The 13,977-nt window shown below is 43.1% G+C and overlaps 1 protein-coding gene across 1 annotated transcript in view; it reads right to left on the reverse strand.

The window, feature by feature from the left end:
* Positions 1 to 13,977, reverse strand: part of DNAH3 (dynein axonemal heavy chain 3) — a 694,204-nt gene that overhangs the window by 253,025 nt on the left and 427,202 nt on the right. Inside the window, exon 33 of the mRNA XM_085629109.1 lies at positions 7,734 to 7,953. Within this exon, the coding sequence (XP_085485235.1) occupies positions 7,734 to 7,953 (220 nt within the window). The remainder of the gene's footprint in view (positions 1 to 7,733; positions 7,954 to 13,977) is intronic.

Consider the following 13,977-nt stretch of genomic DNA (forward strand, 5'->3'; position numbering starts at 1 on the left):
AGAAATCATAGATACACAGCTTGATGCCTACAACCTGGAGGCTGGCAGCGTTTCTAGACCGCGGACACATCTCTATTTACAAGAAGAAGAACATATGGTGTAAACAGAATAGGAACATTTCCTCCTCCCCCCACCCATCCCCTACCCACCAAAAGAAAAGAAAACAGGGGGTCCTGCACCAAAAGCAAAGGTGAACTGCGGATTAGTGTATGCTCGCCACCCTCTATTCTCCACCAATGCTCCGCCACATCATCTACGGGATGTGCTCCCCTGTTCGGACTCTGGGATCAGGTGCAATATTTGTAAGTATTTGGGGCACGTCATCGCCCGGAATTCTTTTGACAGTAATTGAATGAACGGGGCCCATAAGTCTGCATATGTTTCACCTTTGTGGTCTTGCACTAGAGACATGCGCTCCATCGCTAGGGTCAGCAATAATCTATGTAGCCATGCTGTGTGGTCAGGTACCACCGACGTACCCCAATGTGCCAGGATCTCTTGCCTTGCAGCTAATAGAGCTAGAGCCATTTGCCTTCCCCTGATTGACCGTAGAGGAAAAGTCAAAGCGTTAGGGAGTCCTAACAATGTGTAGCCAGGAAAGCGTGGAATTTCTCAAATGCCCTGTCAATGTTGTTTAGCACTTCCTCCCAGTATCTTTCCAGTCTCGGGCAATGCCAAAGTAGATGTGCAAGAGAGCCAGCCAGCCCGCACCCCCGCCAGCATTGCTCTGTGTGGTTATTGTTCCACCCGTGTATGCACACCGGTGTGCGGTACCAGTATGAGGCAACCTTGAAAGCTGACTCCGTTCCTGCTGTGTTATGGGCAGTGTGGTGGGTCCCATAGTGAATATGTTCCCATTCCTTGTCCGACAAGACCCTGCCCAGTTCTGCTTCCCAGCGTAGCTGGCCCTTAGTGCGCTCTCCTTTCTGCGCTGCCGACAGCATTTTGCATAATTCCGATACCAGGTGTTTGTCGTCATTTTTACAAATGAGCCATTTCTCAAACCGTGTCAGCTGTCGCGAGACCTCTGCTAGATAAGGTGGTGAAGTGATCCAGTGCCTCAGTTGGAGGAAGTGAAACTCATCGCTCTGAGGGAGATCGTAGAAGCATAATTGTGGGAAAGGTATTATACCCTGTTCATTAAATAGCAAACCAACCCGCTTACATCCCGCCTCTCTCCACTTTTGAAAAGTTGCGAATTTACAGCGTGGGGGAAAGTCAGGGTTGTCCACTATTGGTGACATCGGTGAGGGAAACATAGTCAGTTCTCGTTTGAGTGCCATCACATGCCACAACGTTAATGTCGTTGCCGTGATGGGCGAAGAATAAAGTCCGCATGCCCTCGCTTTACGTGGCATCCAGATCTCCCGCCACATATTGACGCCCGCCACTGCCTGGGCCATAGAGGTTCAGTGTTTCTCGGAGAGCGGGCGGTTCCACTCCACAATATAGCGGAGATGTGAGGCCTGTAGATATATGTGCACTAGTGGCAGGCCCGTCCCTCATTCTCCTTTATGTACCATTTGGGATATAGGCAAGCGCGGTTTCCTCCCTCCCCAGACAAACTTATTGATCGACAGTTGTAGGGTTCGTATTGTTTTCGGGGGGGGCAAGGGTATTGTCTGGAATACGTACAGAATTCTCAGCAATACCGTCATTTTAACCACCACAATGCGTCCAAACCAGGCCAACTTCAGCTTAGTCCAACCATCTAAATCTCTTGCTGTTTGATCCACCAACACCGAGAAGTTCAGACTCAGCGTCTGTGGAATCGTAGGAGCCAGCCAGATGCCCAGGTAGGTTATTGGTTGTGTTGTCCAGTGTAATGGGAACCTCTCCCGCAAGAGCTCTACATGAGCCTGGGGGACGGAGATGTTAAGTACCTGGGATTTGCTCAAATTAACCTTGAATCCCGAAATCTCCCCAAAGGCCTCTAACTCCTGCAAGAGGGCAGGCAGTGATCGGAGTGGTTCTGCTAGTGATAGAATCACATCATCTGCATAGAGACTTATCTTGTGGGTATCACCACCAAAACGGAGTCCCTGTATCATCGGGTGGTCACGGACCCGCTACGCAAAAGGCTCCATATAGAGCGTGAACAGGAGGGTAGACAGCGGGCAGCCCTGCCTTGTCCCCCTTTCAATCTGGAAAGGCAATCACGACGCCCCGTTAACTCTAACGAAGGCTTTCGGTGATTGATAGATGCTCCCTATCCATTTTATGAAGCGTTCGCCGAAGCCGAAAGATCGGAGAGTGGTGAACAGATATTTCCAGCTCACCCTATCAAACGCCTTTTCCGTGTCCACTGAAAGGAATAGTGCCTCCCTCCGGGATATATGGGTGCTGTCCATTAGATGTAATAGTCGCATTGTGTTATCGCTCGCCTGACGCTTACGGATAAACCCCGCCTGGTCCGGGTCTATCAGGCCTGCCATCAACGGGTTCAGACGAGATGCTAAAATCCCCAGTGTAGTTTTTCACATCTAGGTTAAGTAGTGAGATCAGGCGTTAGGAGCCGCATAGTCTAGGGGCTTTCTGTGGTTTAAGAATGACCGTGATTGCGACCTCCGTCATGGATTCGGAGACCGTACCGCTCTCCTGGAAGGAGTTAAAAAGGCGCGTCAGGATCGGTGCTAACTCCACGCAAAGGTTCTGTAGAACAGGGCAGGGACCCGTCTGGTCCCGGGGTTTTATTTAGTTTCAGCCTAGCGATGGCTGAAATGACTTCCTCTGCCCGTATAGGCACTTTGAGCTTGCATGAATACTTTAAACAGTGCCTCTAAATTAAGCCAGACTGCTTTTGTATCAGGCTACCAGAAGGTTAAGCAGAGGTTAATTTAGTGACTTTTGCAGTTCACCCGAACAAGGATTGTGGTTGGTGCTTGAGAAAGGTTAACACCTCCCTCATCCAATAAACCAAGTTCTTGTAAAATGTTTGTAGGCCCTGCCTGAGAGCTGCAGTCCAAGCCTGTTCAATTCTCATGTACAGACACACTAAACCACTTAACTTCTCCATTGGGGAGTGAAAGCCAAGAAAAAGGCAAAACATACAGAACTTGGTGTGCTCAAAGCAGGTTCTGCATGTTATGCCTCTTTTTTATGTTAAAAACTCAGATAAGGAGGTTTTTACCACATGCGGTACATACCACGGACTATTCCACACAACTTGGCATGAGGACCTTAATGTTTCATTCGGAAACAGTCTCATTTCATAACACACATAACTAAAGTCTCTGTTGAACTGCGACCTGTTAACAAACTGCATGCAAAAAATGATAGGTTTGTTAAAAAATACACACTCTGAATAGTATGCTGTACAAAAAGTATGCTAGTGATAAATAGCACTGACAAAACTGCACACTTCAGAATATTTTTCTGCATAGTAGAACGTTAGCGCCACCTGGCACATCTCGTGTATTCTTGCCCCAGAACCAGGGCTTAGGTCAATGGTATGCGCCGGTAGATGGTGTCTACCCAATCTTTTCACAGGGTGGACGCTGTCTCCCCTGCCAAGAATTTGGGCCCCACAGAAATATGCTGACTTGTCCCGGTGTAATTTTCAGACACCAGAATACATTCAGCAGCACCTGCACGTTGTCTGCTTTCATTTCGAGCAGCAACGTGCAGGCGAAAGGGCTTCGCTATTGCAAAGGCCGATGTTTACATTTTAATTGAGCAAAAAACATAAGCTGGAGATAAGGGGCCATCAGGCCTCCTTTCCATTGAGTATCCTGGTTGGGAGATATTTGGAATCTTACACCTAGCTGCAAATGTAATGGAGGGGAAACAAAGGCTCACAACTTGTGATTACTTCACAGGACCTTACGAGCCACATGCTTTTAAATTTGTTCAGTTCCTGCATATATGAAATATGCATGCACTGTTAGAATGTCATATGTGTTGGGCTGGTCCAGTATTAACGAACAAGTTACTTACCTTCGGTAACGCTTTTTCTGGTGGATACAGTATCTGCCTGTGGATTCCTCACCTTATGAATATTCCCTGCGCCAGCATTCCGCTGAATTTTTTCCCTAGCTCTCCACGCCGACGAGGACGTCGGCTCCGCTCGCGACTCCGCATGACGTCACCGGAGCCATAAGAGAGCCTCGTCGGCGTGATGATGTCAGTTCCGCCCATTTTTTCCGTGCCTCCGAGGTGAACGGGTGGACCGACAACAGAATCAAAGTATACACAGTATTCGAACAAATATACATAGTACATAATAAAAAGGAATTCTAAAGAACATAAGCATTTCCTATAAATGTACCAGATAGAAAAAAGAACCCATATAAAACAACATGGCAAACAAGGCATTCTTTAAGGTATATAAAGGTGGACAACGGGGAGGAGGGTGGGTCAGTGAGGAATCCACAGGCAGAAACTGTATCCACCAGAAAAAGGGTTACCGAAGGTAAGTAACTTGTTATTCTGATGGATACATCTGCCTGTGGATTCCTCACCTTATGAATAGATTCCCACAGCAGTCCCACTCCCGGAGGAGAGTGTCCACCCTTCCATACCAAAAAGTCCTGCAAGACGGAGCGCGCAAAATGGCCCTCCCTCCTCATTTCGGAATCCAAGCAATAATGCTTTGCGAAAGTGTGGAGAGAGGCCCAGGTCGCTGCTTTACAAATGTCCAACACAGGAACACCTCTGGCTAAAGCAGAGGTGGAAGATTTATCCCTATTAGAATGAGCTCTAATACCCTCAGGTGGTTCCTTACCAGCAAGGGCATAGCAGATCTTGATGCACAAGATGATCCACCTGGATAGAGTGCGCTAGTGCACAGCTTTGCCTTTTGAGCGTCCAACGCAGTGCACAAAGAGCTGATCGTCCATACGTAAGTCCTTTGTCCTGTCCAAATAAAAGCTCACCTCTCTTTTAGGTTCCAGGTGGTGAAGTCTCTCCTCCTCCTTAGAAGGGTGAGGATAAAACACAGGGAGAGTTATGGACTGCCCCAGATGAAATGGAGTAACTACCTTAGGTAGAAAAGCAGCCCTGGTCCTGAGGGCCATCCTTTCAGCATGTATGGTCAAAAACAGGGGTTTTAAACTAAGAGCTTGAAGCTCACTCACCCTCCTTGCTGAGGTAATGGCTACCAGAAAGACTGTTTTAAAAGACAAAAGCCTCAAAGGACAGCTATGTAAGGGTTCAAATGGAGAAACCATCAAAAAAGTTAAAACAAGATTTAGATCTCATTGGGGCATAAGAAAAGGAGTAGGCAGAAACCTATTGGTAAGGCCATTGATAAACCTCAAATCGATAGGAGACTTAAATAAAGACGGCTGATCAGGTAGACATAGAAAAGCCAATAAGGCCGACAAATAGCCCTTAACCGTTGCCACAGCACAACCCTGCTGAGCCAAGGAAAGAGCAAACTGAAGAACATTCGACAAGTGGGCCGTTAAAGGATCAATGGATCTCTCTCCACACCATTTAACAAACTTAGGGCCATATGCATCAACACTTTTTCCCATAGACGCAGAATGGGCGAAACCCTTTGATGCATCTGGCCCTTAGACCATCTATAGGAATAAATTGACTTTGTGGAGTGTCGCCTGAAAGATAAGATAACATCCGTACGCTGCACCGACTGCTCCGGAGCCAGCGTCGAAGGAGGCTCCGAAGGAGGCCCGAGATCCGCACGAGGCCGAGAGGAAGGCTCACCAGACGGCGCAGAAGATTCCATCAACGGCGTCGAGACTCTCGGTCCCGAAAATTGCCATGACGGCACCATCGGCATGAAGGGCATGAAGGGTGCCTGGGCATAGTGCTGGGGCACTTCCAAGATGAATGCCAGCGGACCCACTGGACCAGAAGGTGCTCCAGATGGGAAAGCCACCCTTGAAAACACTCTGTACATTGCATTTAAAAAATGCGACGGATCCGCACCTGGAGCTGAGAACTGGCAATATCCGACGTCGGAACGATCGGATCCACTGCTGAATCCACCGGTTCAATCTCAGGTACAGGAGAAGATAAAACATCTTGAACAGGCTCGACGTCTGAAGCCGGTGAATCCCTCGGCGCCGGAGACTGCGCCGGAGTGCCTCTATGCGAAGGAGACTTCTCCGGAGTCGTATGAGGAGAAGGAGAGGGCCAAGGAGATACAAAGTCCTTACGCCGATGTCGAGGGGCAACAAAGGCGACCTCGAAGCCTTACCCTTCGTCGAGCGGCATCGAGATCCATGTTTTCTTTTTTTCTTGTGCCTTCTCAACTTCGATGTATGCGAAGTTGACGACTTCGACTTATCTCGCTTATGCCTGCATCCTTCTTTCTTTGCCTTGGCCAGAAACAACTTGGCCTCCCATTCTTTAAGTGCTTTAAGATTCATTTTCCTGCAAAAGGAACAGTCCTCCACTTTGTGATCCGACAACAAGCACCCTAAACAATCTTCACGGGGGTCATTGATGGACATGTGACCCCCACACTCCCTAAAGGGCTTAAACCCAGACTTCCTCGAAGACAACATCGCTACAGCAACAGTTAAAGCAGAAGGAATAACAAATTAACTCCACAAAATATGAAGAATGTTAGAAAACCGTTACGCGTCAACGGTGTGGAAAAATTGGAACTGTCGTCATCACGCCAACGAGGCTCTCTTATGGCTCTGGTGACATCATGCGGAGTCGCGGGCGGAGCCGACGTCCTGGTCGGCGTGGAGAGCTAGAGAAAAAATTCCATGGAATACTGGCGCAGGGGATATTCATAAGGTGAGGAATACACAGGCAGATGTATCCATCAGAAACAAATAACAATTTTAATACTACAATTATTTTATAGTGTTACTCATCCCAATTCAGGGTGTCGGGGCACTTTACATCACACATACACATTATACATTGACAATAAATCATATGTGTGTAAATCAATGTACAGGATGTTACATAAAACAGTGAGGGTTACAAGGTGTAGAAGTCACATGTCCTTCTTAGCTCACAGGGTAATATTAAAGGTATTACAATTTATGAATTGCAAGTGTCACATGATGTGCTTTGCAGGAGACATATTAACTCTCTATGCTACTTTGATTCAAAACTGGAACTAAACAAAAGACAGATCTCTCCAGCAAGTGCATTAATCTCCAGAGTTATTTTACTATTATTATTAATCCCTGAGATTTTATGGGCACACAAATATCTATGAAGCAGGTGCCTTAACCACATACAATATTCTAAAATGCAACCAATTAAATTGAACAGATTTACTGCTACATTTCTCTTTGTTGCCAATTTCTTAGTGGCAGAGGTTTAAAAAACAAATATTTAAGTTGAGGCTCAGATTTTACATCAGGATTGCGTCACTTTTTAGGTATAACTCTGATGCAAAATCTCATTTGTTAACTATTGTAATGCTCTCAAACATACTCATGATCGACCTGCTAAACATAGATCTGATGTCACTTCCTGTGAAGTCATGAGCTGTGATGACACTTCCTGTGATGGCACGAGTGATGTCACGCTCAGTGGTGTCACATGCTGTGATCTCACGTGTCATGCCACCTGCATACCGCCTTACTTGGTTAGTCCGCCAACGTATTTTTTTAGCACTTGCCCAGAACCTCTGTTCTTCAGATGGTGTCACAAACTTAAGAGTTTGTTCCATTCTTTGGTCAACATTTCCTCTCTAAATATTTTCTCAGCACATATAATCACTGCACAGAAAAAGAGGAATATGGGAAACAGACCATCGCAGATCTGCCGATCAGTGTGCAACTCTACTGTTGACTCACCTGAAATAGAGGTACATCCTGTGCTAAGAACTTTGCCAAGTTCACATCAAGCAGGGCTCGAAGCAGCAGCACACTTTCATTCTGTTCGGGATACTTCAGTTTCAAGTTTCCAGCAGCGGTCAGCACTGACTTCACTGCCCTCATGCCATAATCATAGTGGTGCTGAGATGACAGCTGCTCAGAGCACAAGCGGTAAGTAGCAACAATCTTCTGGGCAAGACTGAAAGAATAAATATAGCACATCAGAGATACACATGTAACATCTAAAATTAAACAAAAAGACGTGGTAGCAGCTCAATATTTGTGCACAAGTAGGTCATTTTTCTAAAGCACACTATAAAGATGTTATGAGACTTTTTGTAATGCATTTGTCTTGCACTTTATTTTGATGCAAGAACTGAGAAGAATAATTTAAAAACATCCAAGTGCCGGCAGCTGACAAATAACATGTTGTTTGAGTGTAATAAAGTAAACACTAAAGTTTTGGATTCAACCTCCACTCCTGTGAATGCAGGAACACGAGATACAGAATATAAATTAAATAGCATATAAAATCATGAATAAAGCCTTCAAAATGCAAAATATTTATTGTGATTTTACTGTACACAAAAATATCGAATAAAGCAGACACCTGATGAGGCTTGATTCTCAAATGATTGAAACATCATTCAAAATTCAGCATTTTAATACTGGTTTAGTAAATGAATACCACACAATAAAATTGAAAGGAAGTTAGAGCTGGAATTAAAAAAATGTAAGTGAATACGAAAAAACCTACTGCACTAGAAAATATTTACTATTTGAAAAATAAATGAAAACATCACGTTATATGTCAGACAACAAAGTACATAGTTCTCTGTATTGGATAGTATCATAAAAAAAATCTATGAAGAAAGAACGGTAAAACACCAATTACAGTGAGGGAATAAAGCCAGAAATATTTCTATAAACACACAGTGCAATATAAGACTGGAAAAACTCAACCACTGAGTTTATTACTCTCCCAAGAAGGACTAAGCTATCTCAAGACTGACAATAAGATTTCAATTGCTTGGGGCACCCAGGCCGCTGGTCTGCCCAGTAGTTTCTCTCCTTCTGACCAGAACTTAATACACTGTGGACCTCATTTTTAAAGATTTTTAGCATTCACAAACCAAAACATTCAGCGGGTTTACGAATGCTCAAAACCGTTTTCAAATATACTAAGCCCCGATAATGATTCAGGCAGGGTTTTCCGAATCATTAATTGGGTATAGAAATCCATGCCAAATTGGTATTTGGAAGGGGAAGGGAAGAATTGAGCACCAGCACAGGGGTAGAGGAAGCATTCACCAGCAGGGACAGTTCACCTGCACAAGCAGTCAAGCACTCTGGTTAGATTCTGATCCGACTGGAAGCACGTGCGGTGCAATATAGGATGGCCGCCTAGTCCGGAGCTCTGTTCCGTGACGGGGATTACTGCCATGTATTTTGAGGTCTCAGGTCCTTTTCAACCCTGAAAAGCACTCCTGCATGCATCGGAAGACCCACTGAGTGGATGCATATACTGGTATGGATTTTTTCCACCTCTGCTGTGAGAAATGTAAAGAATAATAATTTCTCACATACAGCCGCCATTTTGTTTTTCCTGCGATGGCGTTTCTCTCCTCAGACACATTTCCTTTGCAGTGACTTTTTGCATAACTTGCAAACCCCATTTTTTTCTGCATAAATAGGGATTGGTTTACCTTCTCCCTTCATTTTTATCCAGTGGAGTGCAGTGGCTGTTTAATTTGTTGATTTTGTGCAAGTATAATTCTTAACGCTTGTTCTGTGCAGTTTTTCTCAGAGCGAGACTAATAGCCTAGTTGCTCTTTAATTCCTTTACCCTTACAAATTTTCCTCTGCTCTTTTTACCATATGTGTATGAGTAAAAAACTGCTTTCTATTAACAAGAAATCTACAGTTCATGCTCCTGGAACTTGCTCATCTCATACTAGTTCTTCTCTATACAATACTGGCAAGATGGCACAATCTAGCTCTTTGCGAACGGTGGCTTCACCAACTTCTTCTATCAAACTGCAAACTCCATCTTCAGCCAATAAACATCTCAAACATGATCCTCCTTCTCCCTCAAAGTCTGTCTCTCCTGTATCTTTGGTCACTGTTCTGGAAGAGATACATGCTCTACGTCCATTTGTTGAGGAAACAAATTCTTGTCTTCAAGTCTTGGATACTAAATGGTCGTCAATGGAAGCCAGTTCATCTCTGGTGGAAAAACATGTTGGAGGGGTACAGGACATGTCTGTCAAGGTCGTTACCTTACCTGTTAAAGAAATCTGCTGAAGATCTTGAAAACAGAAATAGACGCAATAATCTTCGATTATATGGGTTTCTGGAAGGCTTGGAAGGTGACGATCTTGTTAACTTTTTCACTGCCTTTCTTCCAAAGCTTCTTGACCTTCCTGCGACTACAAACCTACATATTCAGCGTGCTCATAGATTGGGCCCTCGTTTATCCTCTGCTTCTGCTCCTTCGAAGCCATGGGGTGTGATTCTTCTATTTCGGAAATTTACTGACCTTCTACACGTTTTGAATGCAGCTAAACTCAAAAAACAACTTGTATGGTCCGTTTCTAAATTATTTATCTTACAGGACGTTTCTTCAGCAACAGCCAAACGTCAAAAGTAATTCCTTGATCTTCATCCTGCTGTAGGCACTCTGGGTACAAGATATGGGTCATTTCACCCTACTTCTGAAGATCTGAGAAAATGTATCCACTCACACTCCCCAATGTCGATGGAAACTGCTGGTCCTTGTGGAACTACGTAGGAGCACTTTTTGTGAAAAAATGTGTTGTGCAGTGTATGGGGGAGTGGTGATGGTGATGCTAAAAATACATAGCTAATGAGCGATTCATTTATTCCTGCTCCTAGTTGGTATGGATAAAAAGGGGTCAATAGTAGGCAGTGTAACTGATATGTGTATACTGTCCCTAGTATTTGGTAGACATGTTTCGAGGTGGCCCCCAAACCTCTTCTTCAGTACCACATGGGGACCAGCCCCATGCGTACCACTCAGTGAGAAAAACAATCCTATACTAAAGAAATAATATATTAAAGAATAGATGCACACCTAATGTGTGAGCACCAAAATTAAATACATATGGTTGAAATCAGACTCGTAGTATTTCTGTTTTGGTAGCGCTGTGCCTCATGGACTGCCAGGTTGGGAGGGCTTGTAGTAACCTTGGCTCAGCACTCCTCCATCAATGACACCTATTCGTACCCGGGCGGACCGCATATTAGTCCTTGTTTCTCCTGCCTCTAATAAAAAAATGTGTTATTATTCTATGTCATAAAAGGTTAACTTGTTCTGTTGTTTATCAAGACATAGACTCAGAAGGTAGATGGTTATTAGCTAAATTACTTATTAATAATATTTCTTTGACAGTACTTAATGTTTATGGTCCTACTCAACCGGACTATTCCTTTTGGCCTCATATTACAAAAAAATGTATCCAATATAAAGATGGATTTTTTGTTTTAAGAGGTGATTGCAATCAGATTATAGATCCATTTATAGACCGCAAATCCCAAATTTGTTTTATCCCTCTTAAAGCTCATAAGGAATTTCATAACACAATTTCTCAGACACACCTTATTGACGCCAGGCGTTTATGTAACCCAGATGTAACAGAATATTCTTTTTTCTCCCCTCCTCGTGGCTCTCTTACACGATTAGATTACATATTCCTCTCCAAACATCTATTTCAAAATCTCATTTCCTCTTCAATTGAACCTATTGTAATTTCTGATCATGCCCCAGTGATTGCAGATTTTGATTTGCTTTGGTCACAAACCAGATCTTCTAGATTGAGGTTCAACAATTTTCTCTTGCAGATTCCAAACTTTTCTTCTTCCTTCATCTCTTTTGCTGAAGAATTTCTTCTCCAAATGGTGATGCAAATTCTTCCCCTTAATTGATATGGAACACATTTAAGGCTGCTGCTCGCGGTTTCATTATAAATGTTGTTTCCTGCTCATTAAGACTAATACTGCAGTATTTTTGCTGTTGTTGCGGGGTGGCAAACGACAGAATCACGATAAAAAGGAAGGCTGCCCAAGATCTATCGTCATTCAAAAAGAACTACAGAACGGCAGCTGTGGTACTGTCGACACTCTCATCTAGCGTATTAAAAACATCAAGACTTACATATACAAAATGGTGCAGGAACCCCACCAGACAAATCTCAGATCCAGATCTAGGATCCTTCAGGGTACAGAGCAATAATCAGATATATGATATGTCGTATAATGCTAGGGCAATGGATGGGGCCGACAAACAAGGATATGAGTCAGTATCTGAACGGATGTCTCAAGAACCATTTGAACAAACTGAGCCAATTATTCCAGAAATACTGGAACTATCTCGACAAATAAACTTAGAGAAACAAAATGATGAAAATACTCAAAAGGTTAAAGATGGACAGCAACGACCGGAAACTAGAGGCTCAAAGGCCAAAGAAAAAGTAACCGAAAAAAAGGTGGTAGCAACTGTAATGTGGAAAAACCCAAAACCAAGGACAATAACAAATATAAAAATACTGAAAAAATAACGGTAAAAGCTCCTGACAAGAATTCGGAGAGAAACGCAAATAAAGATATGGTTAAAGAAATAGACTAAGATAAAATGGAGAGCAATGAGTTGATAATTCTAAATGATAATACAATGGCTACTGAAAAATGGACCAATGAGGATGATAACATGGAATTAATGGCAAAAAAAGCTAAAAGACTACAGACCATTAAGAATTTGAAAGCAGCTGCTAAAACCACTGGCCAACAGATAGATTCCCAACCTCGGATTTCTAACATATTTACCCCTATACCTAAAGACGGGCAAAACAAATCACTAGAAATCTCTAAAAAAGATGAGACGGAAAATATAATATTACCTACAACAATACAAGATGAGAAGGACCTTAAATCTATACTCTCATCTGAACCCCCGGGATTTGAGCAATTGGCACTTACATCCTGCTCAGATAGAAACTTATTTTTGGAGCCCAAAACATCCATTGCCGAGTCTGATTCAGATATCTATGAGACAGGAGTATCCATCTCTAGTATGACAAGCGACTCAAGTGAAGATGACTCAATTGAAAGAAGTTCTAGTCATAAGTTGTCAGCAACAATTATGGAGCCGCCTGATAATACACTTCTAGCCAAATTAGGGATATTCTGTCAAAATTCCACAACAAAAAAAAAGCAGGAAAGAAAAAGAACAAGAGTAATGTGGAACCTCATGAAGCAAATCCAAAGTATACACAGAATGATTTAATATTTCAAAATCCTCTCAATTCTGATTCTAATGAATGCGCTATGGGGGCCTTAGAAGAGACGATCCCAGTACAAAGGGAAGAGTATGATGATAGACATGGAACTGCTGATGAGCCATCTATGAGTGAACTGTTTAACTCCATTAAACTTTTTCATAAAGATGTTAAAATTGATAGTAACAGGACTCAGGTGGCCATTCAAAAATTGCAAGGTACTGTTTATAAAATTGGTCAAACATGCACTGAAATATCGAACCGTATGGCCTCTGTTGAATCTCGTACAGAAAATTTAGAATCTGATGTCCTTAAACTCCAATCCAAGGAAAAAGAGCATGATGGCATTATTAAAGATTTGATGCAAAAGGTCGAAGATTTAGAGAATAGAGGCAGGAGAAACAACTTGCGCTTTCCTGGTATTCCGGAGGGCGCCGAGGGTAAAGATCCTAGAGGGTTCATGGTTGATCTACTAAAAACTACCTTTCCGGAACTACAAATCTGGGATATGAATAAAGAGATTCAACGAGTACACCGTTTTCCCTTGACACTCCCGAAATATAAGACTGCACAATATCCGAGAGCAATGTTAGTCTATTTCGAGAATAATATCTTAAGGGAAAAAATCTATGATATTGCCAGACCCTCAAATAAAAAAGAATATAAGGCGTTCACCTTCTTCGTTCGTCCGGACTTCGCTCACGCCACAGTAGAGCGAAGATGGCGAATGAGGCAAATTTTTACCCCTTTCGAGCAAATTGGAGCAACCGTATTTCTCCAAAATCCGGCTCGTCTTAAAATCATCTATAAAGGAACAACTAAAAACTTCATAAGTGAAATTCAGACCGAACCCTACTTGAAAGAAATTACTGAGTCAATTAAACATAATACTGGAAAAAAATAGAGCGGCACAGAAGAAAAGAACGCTC

The sequence above is a fragment of the Triturus cristatus genome, chromosome 10 (genome assembly GCF_964204655.1).
Source record: "Triturus cristatus chromosome 10, aTriCri1.1, whole genome shotgun sequence".
In the NCBI taxonomy this organism is placed as follows: domain Eukaryota; kingdom Metazoa; phylum Chordata; class Amphibia; order Caudata; family Salamandridae; genus Triturus; species Triturus cristatus.